Genomic DNA, 9,425 nt, shown 5'->3' on the forward strand with positions numbered 1-9,425 from the left:
ATTTGGACAGGGGACAGTTGTCGTTCTTTGATGTTCTACAAGAGACTCACTTACGTACTTTCGATCACACGTTCACTGAAAAAGTGTTTCCCTTCTTTTACATCCTGGACAACTGTACAATAAGTATTTTACCACTGAAACAGTAATGCAATTAGACCGCCTGTCATAAGACACAGAAAAAATAAGAAGTAAGAAATCTATTATGTTAGCTATATGTTCATTGACACCTGATTGATCATTATCATACATAAATGCTGAGGTGCATAGAACGCGCTCAACTCACGAAGTGTCTCCATACGAGATAAAGCAAAGAAAGCGAGAGTACAGCACTCCTAGTCATATAACTTGTTTTCTCTTTATTTTCTCTTTATTTTTGCCTGTGAACAAGATGTTTCGGGGTTCTCCCTTCTTCAGTTTCAGGCCATACATAAATGCTGCAATTCTACATTATAAGGCTGATGCCTTAGCCATCATTATTTAGTCCACTATGTAAACACTTTGCAGTGCTCGAACAATAAACTACAAAGATTGCGTGATTTCTTCCAATATGTGGCGCATTATGCTTTACTTGGAAAACTATACAAATTAAAATGTTGTGAATGGTTGCAGCTGAAGGTCAATTATTTACCAGGAGATGGCGACAAAGTCAATTTAATCCATCTTGCTGGACATATACATCTAGTCCAGACAGTTTAGTGATCGATGCCAAATCTATTACAAAGTCCTCTTCCTCTAGTCTGAGGTTGATTTTTGGTGTTTGGGTCAAGTCACTCTTCGTAATGCTCATTTACTGTTTTTTTTTTATTCTGTTGGCTTCAGTCAGATTTTCTAGATTGTGTGAAATCACTTTGATTTTGATTTAGTCTCTTGATTTGCTTTTTATTCATCTTTTGTTTGACCATGATGTTTTAGATTTCTTCCTGGTGTTTAGGATGTCTTTCTGTGTATTGGTCATCAGTTCCAAGATTTGTGTATAAGGTGTATTGATCAGTTCCAACTGGAGATTACCTCTGGTTAACTCCTGTTGTTGTGCTATATACTGTAAATAAAAGTCAGTCAGTCTTGACTGTTCAAAGGCTTTTTATTGATTTATTTTTCATTTCATGAGCCATCAGGGGGGCTTGGATAGCTATTGAATGGAGCTCTGCCTTTTGATACCCACAGACCAAACCAAGGCAGTGATATGGGCAGGAGATTGTGGACATCCTATCAGCATTAGTCATAAGGGAATGTACCCCAGTGAAGCTCCTCCCCACAGTCTTCTGGAGGAAGGAACACTCTAAATTTGTGTCGTATTTTCCTCCTGGTCTTTGTTCAAAACAACATCTTTCTTTCAGGCTGGAGACGCAGAGAAGCATTTTAAGAGACAAAGCTCAGAGCACCCACCTACGCTTGAGAAAGGGGAAAGACATTTCTCCACAGAGAAAGAGAAACTAAAAGTTTAAAGGCTACAGAGGAGGCATTTACACTGGGGGCAAAGTGAAAGAGATACTAAATATGGCATACAAGCGTTCTTTATCTGAGGAGGACCTCACATGTCCTGTGTGCTGCGACATCTTTGTGGACCCTGTGATCCTGTCATGCAGTCACACCATCTGCAAAGTCTGCATTGACACCTTCTGGAGCGTCAAGCCATCCAAACAGTGTCCCATTTGCAGGAGAAGGAGCCTGATGAATACTCTCCCATCCAACCTGGCTTTGAAGAATCTGTGTGAGAGCTTTGTCCAGGAGAGGGATTTTGAAGCTTCAGTGACATCTGAGGAGATGTGCATCGCCCACAGTGAGGAAATCAAATTCTTCTGCTTGGAGGACAGGGAGCCAATATGCGTGGTGTGCAAGACATCAAGGAAGCACAAACAGCACAAGTGCTGCCCGACAGAAGAAGCAGCCTCTGGTTACAGAGTAAGAAATAAATACATTAAGATGGCATAATATTTTCAGAATGTCCACATATGTAGCATGTTGTAACATGACTTTCTGCCATGTTTTCTTTACTCTGCACAATAAGGAGTGGATACATCCCTAATTTCATTGCTATTGTACTTGTACAATGCATGACAATTAACTTGCACTTGAACTTGAGTAATTATTGCTTGTACTTGCTGCTTTTTTCATTACAACTGATTTCTGATTTCTTCTTAATTATTGGCCAATCTACATTCAATCTAATATGTGCTGAGGGAGCACAGAGCACAAAGCCTGGCTGAGGCCTCTGCTTCAGCATACACATAACAGTTTCATTTGATAATTGGGAGGGGTGTGTGTATGTGTGTGTGGAGGGTACACACTCTACCTACAGCCTATCACTTCATTATTTGCAGGACCAACTCAAGACCACACTGAACAGCCTAGAAGAAAGACTAAACAAATTGAACAACTTAAAACGAGACTGCAACCACATAGCTACACACATAAAGGTATATGTTTCACAATCAACACTCACCAATTGCATATTTATCTGCTTATCTGTGTGGCTCAACTTAATGTTTGTTTTACTCCCGCAGTGTCAGGCATATAAGACAAGACAGCACATAAAGGAAGAGTTTGAGATGCTCCATCAGTTTCTTCAAAAGGAAGAGGAGGCCAGGATGGCTGCTCTTGAAGAAGAAGCTGGTGAGAAGAGCAATGTCATCAATACATTAATGGAGGACATCAGGGAGGCGATATCCACTCTCTCAAACACAACCAAATCCATAGAGGAGGCCGTGGGGTCAGCAGACGTGCCACTCTTACAAGTGTGTATATGAAACACCATGCTAAGACCTATGTATTGTGTGAACGTTTTGCAGGCTGCACAGCGCTTTGTAAATCATTCAAATTCAATTCAAAACCTATGAAAAGCATGCACATGATTTTGCTATTTTCCTGTCTGTTCTCTGCAGAATATTGAGTCTATTGAAAGGTGAGTCATGTCCAAGTTCCTGTTCCTGTTCTAATGTATGTGGTGCAGCTTAAAGCAGCACTGACTGACTAGGCCTACTGAATGCTGTTTCAGGGCGCAGTGTAGGCCAACAGACGTAGATAATCCTGAAGGATCTCTGATAGACGTGGCACATCACCTGGGAAACCTGAAGTTCAGAGTCTGGGAGAAGATGCAGGACATTGTTGTGTACAGTGAGTTTTTCTGTAAAGAAAGTCATTGGGCTTGCTGGAATACCTTTGATAAGCATGGTCTATGAACACAGTTTGATAGTCAATTCAGAAATGCTTGTGTAAACTTTGTGAAGAGTGCTATTAAAATGGTTTCCAAATGGAGACACCACGACCAAGTTGACCCAATTTAGTTAAGAGCAGGTCCAAACTTGATGTCTCTTGTGGGGGAAGGACAGGTACGCCAATTGCTGTACGGTGACAACATTGTGTCTGTTTGCAATAAACGCCCTTCCCACCGTTTCTGTATTAAACAAAGAACTAAAAGAAAAGACAAACAGAAAAAAAACAATAAAATCTAACTTATGCAACAACCAAAATTGCATTTACACATATCTGGGCCTGAGCTTATTTAGAGTTAACTGAGGTAACATGGAATTATCATATTATCATTATCAAATTCCGTTTGTTCTAATTTCACAATAAAAAATATTTCACCTGTTGGTAGCCTAACCCATTGGTACAGTTAGACCTCCCCCGACACACACATGGTACTGTCCTGACAAATCTGCTTGCTGTCTCTGTAGCGCCTGTGATCCTGGACCCCAACACATCCCAGGCAAAGCTCCACCTGTCTGAGGACCTAACCAGCGTGCTCAACAGTGCGGAGAAGCTCCGCGTCCCCTACAACCCTGAGAGGTTTGACTACTACCCCTGCGTGCTGGGCTCCCAGACCCTCACCTCGGGGGTCCACTGCTGGGACGTGGAGGTCGGGGACAGCGCCCTCTGGAGTGTGGGTGTCACCACCGTCTCCAACCACAGGAAGGGCGACGCTTTCTTTAATGGAAGCACCTGGCATGTGAGGTATCTGAAAGGGGAGTACACGTGCCACAGCCCAGCGGAGAATCATGGTCCTCTTGTGGCCGACAGGCTGCGGGTCTTAAGGGTGCGCCTGGACATGGATGTGGGAGAGGTGTCATTTTCTGAGCCATTAACAGAAAACTCCCTGTGCAGTTTTAGACATGTTTTTACAGAGGGTGTCCTCCCTTTTCTGTATAATTACTGTATGTGCTCACCTCTGAAGATTTTACCAGTGAAAAACTCGGAACATAAAAGTTAAGGCCAATGATGTGTATGGTAACCATTATATGGAATACTTTGTGTGTGTGTGTGTGTGTGTGTGTGTGTGTGTGTGTGTGTGTGTGTGTGTGTGTGTGTGTGTGTGTGTGTTGTGTTATGTTGCATTGTGCATGAATGTGATTTTCACTCTGACCATATTCAATTTTCCTATCCAAAGTAATATTCAGTGCAACTTCTATTGCAATAGACTGGAGGATGATATCCATGCTGTTGGTTTCCTCAGATTATACCTGTTCAAATTAGTCTGGCTATCACCATACTAAGCTCAATCTTATAAGATCGAACATTAGTATGGGCAGGCTAAGCTTTGTTTCTACTGCACAAGAGGCATGATCAATGGGCATCGTTCAAATGACTCCGTACGCTTGGATAGTCCTTCAACCAATCAGACCAACGATCCGGTATATCTTTTGGATAAGCTAGTATATGATTGGAGCCAAAGGTCCTGGCAGGGAACAGAGGAGATGTCCAGCCTGTGTCCAAATTTGGTAAGAAACTGATAAAAAAGCGATTAAAACACATTTTGGAGAGCTATCTAGCTGTTTGTGTACTGTATGTACTGTAAGTATGCTATTTCAGTTTACCTCAACTTTGACTTCCCTGTAACACATACCTGACCCCAAACTTCCAGTTTGATTTACAACTGTGTTCACAACTGTGTAATAAAACACCCTGCTACTGTCCTTGTTCTCTCGATTGTGAATAAATTAATCTACAGTCACAAAGAGTATAGTAGTACTCAAATCACCGCCCTTTATTCATGAGTCTTTATTAACACGCTCAAAGTGGTCTTGGAAGAGCGCAACAAATGTTGTTCATCTTAAAAGAGCGCAACATAATGTCGTTCAGGCTAAAGCCAGTATGGAATTTCATGCCTTCAAAGGCATGTGTTGGCACGTCGCCAGGGTGTGGTCGGGTCTGATCTCTATGGAAATCTCATTCAGTTTCTATGCTTCCAGCCAGTTGCGACAAAAGTGCATCCAGGAAATCAAGAGTGTTTCAGTGCCTCAAGCTGTCAAATCTCACCAAATTTCCTGAAACATCACAAGGCAGTATTGCTGACCCATCAACAGTAATATCCAAAGTAAAAGTCGATGTGACACCGCAATGTACAACAAGAACTGCAGTGGAAATCTCATCCTTTCATCTTTGTGTGTGTGTGTGTGTGTGTGTGTGTGTGTGTGTGTGTGTGTGTGTGTGTGTGTAAAACCCACCCTCTATACAACTTAAAAGCATTAGATCTGCCCAGTGCCGGTTCAGCCCTCCATGGGGCCCTAAGCAAAATCCTGCTAAGGGGCCCTCCTACCTGTACTCTATGGGCCAAAAGGTAACCATTTTTTTTAAGTCGCACCTGATACCTCGGTTTTCCCAATTCAATCATCCCACCCCATTTTGTCTACAATAGTTACCAAATATAGTGTTTTTCCCCATAAAGAACTAGGAGAAAGAAAATAATTGTACACATAATTGAAAGAAAAATAATTGTATGTGATTGAATCACCTTCTCAGCTATAAAAGCAGTTTTAGGGTCTGGGCTGCTTGATTGTGCTAGTAGCCTACTCAATGAGGCTGACCTGTGTCTGTCTGGACTGGCTTCCCCTGATTCCCTTCAATATCAAACGTAGACTATTTAAACAATCATGTTAATACTTCATGTGCATATATTGTCCATAACAGAAAATCAAAGTTAATCCATTAGGCTACTTTCCATTTTGCAGGTTAAGAAAGTATCTAAACCAAAGAAAGCTTGACTGATATTGTAAAACCAAAACTTGTTTTAAAAAATGTATGGGAAGAGTGAAATCGCCGATTAGGGTAGCCTACTTTCATCTCGAACGCACACGTTAGGGCTATTATGAACATATGGTTAGTAGGCTATGAGGCTATTATTAGGCTACCTCAGCAAGATAACTCCAAACGTTATGGAAGGATTTCGAATTCAGGAAAGGTCTGAAATGACTCAAGGAAGGAATACATTTTGGGAGTGATGCGCACTTAGGCGGAGGTCTGCGCTCTCGGAGTGCTTATCTAATTAATTTATTTATTTCAAAATGTAGCCAGTCGCCGCGGCATTCAAAAAATGCAAATTGTGGTTATATTTCACAACTTTTGCGAAGTAGACTCCTCTGACTGGGAAAGGCTGGCAAGCAAGCCACAGACAGATCAGGGGATTCACTGCCCTGTTAGGCAGCAACACGCGCATGAGAGATGCAAACAAATGGATCAATTTAGGCTACTCAGATTATTTGTTGACATTAAACCGAGGAACGAACACAAGTTTACCCGACTGCTGTTCCCGCTGTTCATTCTCGTGACGTTTCTTCCTCTGTTTGTAATTCGGTTTCATGATTATTGTCGCTATAAAAACTGTACAGTAGGCTACCTGTCGCTTGACTCAAGGGGAGACGGGGAAGGGGGCCTTCATTAACTTGCGGGGCCCTACGCAACTTGCGTAGTGTGCGTATAGGGAGAACCGGCCCTGGATCTGCCTTTTCTGTTTTATCATCCCTAAGATCATGTCGGAAAGTTGATAAAAAAAAAGTAACTAACTTCAGGAGCTTGAATTGTCAGGTGTGTCAAGTGCTACGAGACTAACAGAGAGAACATTAGGACCCCATGACCTTTGACATGAGGATTTATGTAAGTGTCCTGATTTGGCGAAATATGGAAGAGACTAAGGCAAAAACCTCCCCGATGCGAAACAGAGTGGAGTATTCACCAACCAGTTAATTAATTTTGTATATCGACACACCTTACAGGATGTTATTTTGTTTGTCTCATGCAGTTATAGCACAAAAAGGGAAGGAAATGCAGTTCAGTTTGTCATACTACTTTCATAGAATACGGAACATGATGGTGGGAGTTTACAGTTGATTCGCAAAGCCTGCTTGTAGTCACTTCAGTCATTGTTTACATTGATATGGAACGCAGACTTTATTTTTCTTCCTCTAGTCTAGATCTTGGAGCCCCAATGTAAAGAATAGTCCTCTGTACACCATCAGAAACTATTTCTTGTCTCTTGGGGAAATGTTTTCAATGCCTTGTAGTTTATTTTAAAAGTTGGTATACCACGATTATTGTTTGTGTGGCTATTTTTTTGTATTTGTACTGATTACTTGTATTTTAATTTGATACATTTTCACATCAGTATTTTTTTTTATGTTGCTACATTTTACAAGCCAGTATTTGTAGTCTGTAACAAATTTTTTTTTGATGTAGGCCTATTTGTGCCCACCTCTCTCTCGCTCTGTGTGTGTGTGTGTGTGTGTGTGTGTGTGTGTGTGTGTGTGTGTGTGTGTGTGTGCGCGTGTGCGTGCGTGCGTGCGTGTGTGTGTGTGTGTTTGTCAGTCATATTACCAAGGACTCCCACTTATTGACCTTACTGAGGTAGCCTAATGTTTGATAGGCTTAATTCTCGAGAGTCGAGGCATGAATGCGTGACCTAAAGAGGCATGATTTTTTTTAAGTTTGCATGGTAATTCCAGCATGTAAAGGTCTTTTCTTCGCCTAGCCTACTTTATTGTTGCAACTTGCACATAAATCGCTACGATTTCGTTTGAACCCGAAAGTTGACAGACAAGGGAGAGAACGTTTTACTGGCAGTTTTGGACCAATGATCGCACAATCACTTTGAAAAGAAGTCCATGGGTATGAGTGTTCCATAGGCTATCTAAATATGGGTCACTGATGTTAATGATCTCACTTAATCTACGATCTGCAGATGGCCAGTAGGCCTATAGGCTATGCTATATTGTAGATGTTTGACGTAGCATGCCGTTCATATGAATCTGCTGCGGACATTTGGTGGAGCACATGAGGAAGAGGACTTGCACCCCATGAGTTGTGGCTCGCCATTTGTGGTCTGGGAAAAGCCTAACAAGAAGAGAGAGAAGGGCTGACAAAATGTAGGCCTGATCAGGATTCCTACAAATAGCCTAGGGCCATCTCTTTCCTTTCCTTTGCTTGAATAGCTAGGCCCATGGCCATGATGCATCCCAGCAAACAATTAACGTTCTGCTAACTTTCACTAACGTTAGCTTTTGGTTCCCCTATGGTTCGTTTTTCAGCAACCTACTAATAACGTTTAGAGAACGTTATCTCCAGGTTGTCAAAACAAATAACGTTCCCCTAACGTTTTTACAACTAAAGAAAAAAACGTTATATTCTGGTTGAATCCCAGCAAGCAAATAACGTTAGCCGCTGGTTCTCCTGTGGTTAGTTTATCAGTAACCTTCTAATACCCTGGAGAGAACGTTAGCTCCAGGTTATCAAAGTTTCCCGAACGTTATTACAACTAAAGAAAAAAATGTTATATTCTGGTTGCATTTCTCTTTTCACACAACGTTGCTACTTAGTTGTTTTTAGGTATCTTATTTGTATAACCATATCGGTATTCTCTGGTTATGTGCGTGGGGTTGATTGATGAAAATCGCCCCAGAGTTTCTATGAGTTTCCAATTGAACACGGCCAGCAGCCACACTGCAAAGTCGGAATAATTTGTTGCAAAATCGACATATAGCCCTATTCTATTCTTCCCCCCTCTGTTGGATTGATATTCGGCCGACCAAAGCCAGCCCGTCAGCTAAAGGGGCCAGCGCGAGAAGCTAGGTTGAGAAACTTCCATCTCGGGTCCGTGAGTTCTGGGGTGTTGGTGTTTTAGCAGACTCAACCTCGCTAACTTTAAGACATTTGGATAACACAGAGATAAAGTTACTCACGTAGGCTGGCTGTATGGTATCGATCACATTCTTCACATCGTTCTCCATGCACATGTTCCATTAAGTCCAACAGGCTTTTAAAAAACACTGTACAGGGTAAACCGGGTGGAAGAGCTAGCTAGCCATAGTCCCAGGCAGGCACACAACGATTTCATGCTAACTAATCTGACGAATAGTTTTGGATTAATCCATAATCGATTAGAGTGGCACCTGAAATGCATTCATGTTTTTAAAGCTTTATTTGTTATGAAAATATGATGATGAGGACTCCAATGAATTCTTTCTCAAACGTTGAGACTGCATCTTAAACAGCACAATGTTCCCGGGGGAGAATTGTTTTATATTAACACGTAGTCCAAGTTATAGCAGAGACACTTATAGCCTATGTTACTGTGCTGTTCACTCAGCCTATCCCACAATTCCCAGTCCCAATTTAAAACAAAATAAACCAAAATCCATCATAATTCTGAACCGAGG

At 41.7% G+C, this 9,425-nt stretch overlaps 1 protein-coding gene across 1 annotated transcript; it reads left to right on the forward strand.

Annotated features, from left to right (window-relative positions):
• The first annotated feature begins 1,479 nt into the window (after positions 1-1,479).
• Positions 1,480-4,937, forward strand: LOC134082987 (E3 ubiquitin-protein ligase TRIM35-like). Its single transcript, XM_062539065.1, has 6 exons — positions 1,480-1,902; positions 2,322-2,417; positions 2,505-2,735; positions 2,883-2,902; positions 2,996-3,114; positions 3,678-4,937. The coding sequence occupies exons 1-6, from the start codon at positions 1,498-1,500 to the stop codon at positions 4,208-4,210; spliced, it is 1,404 nt and encodes a 467-aa protein (XP_062395049.1). The 5' UTR covers positions 1,480-1,497; the 3' UTR covers positions 4,211-4,937.
• Positions 4,938-9,425: the final 4,488 nt, after the last annotated feature.

The sequence above is a fragment of the Sardina pilchardus genome, chromosome 6 (genome assembly GCF_963854185.1).
Source record: "Sardina pilchardus chromosome 6, fSarPil1.1, whole genome shotgun sequence".
Taxonomy (NCBI): domain Eukaryota; kingdom Metazoa; phylum Chordata; class Actinopteri; order Clupeiformes; family Clupeidae; genus Sardina; species Sardina pilchardus.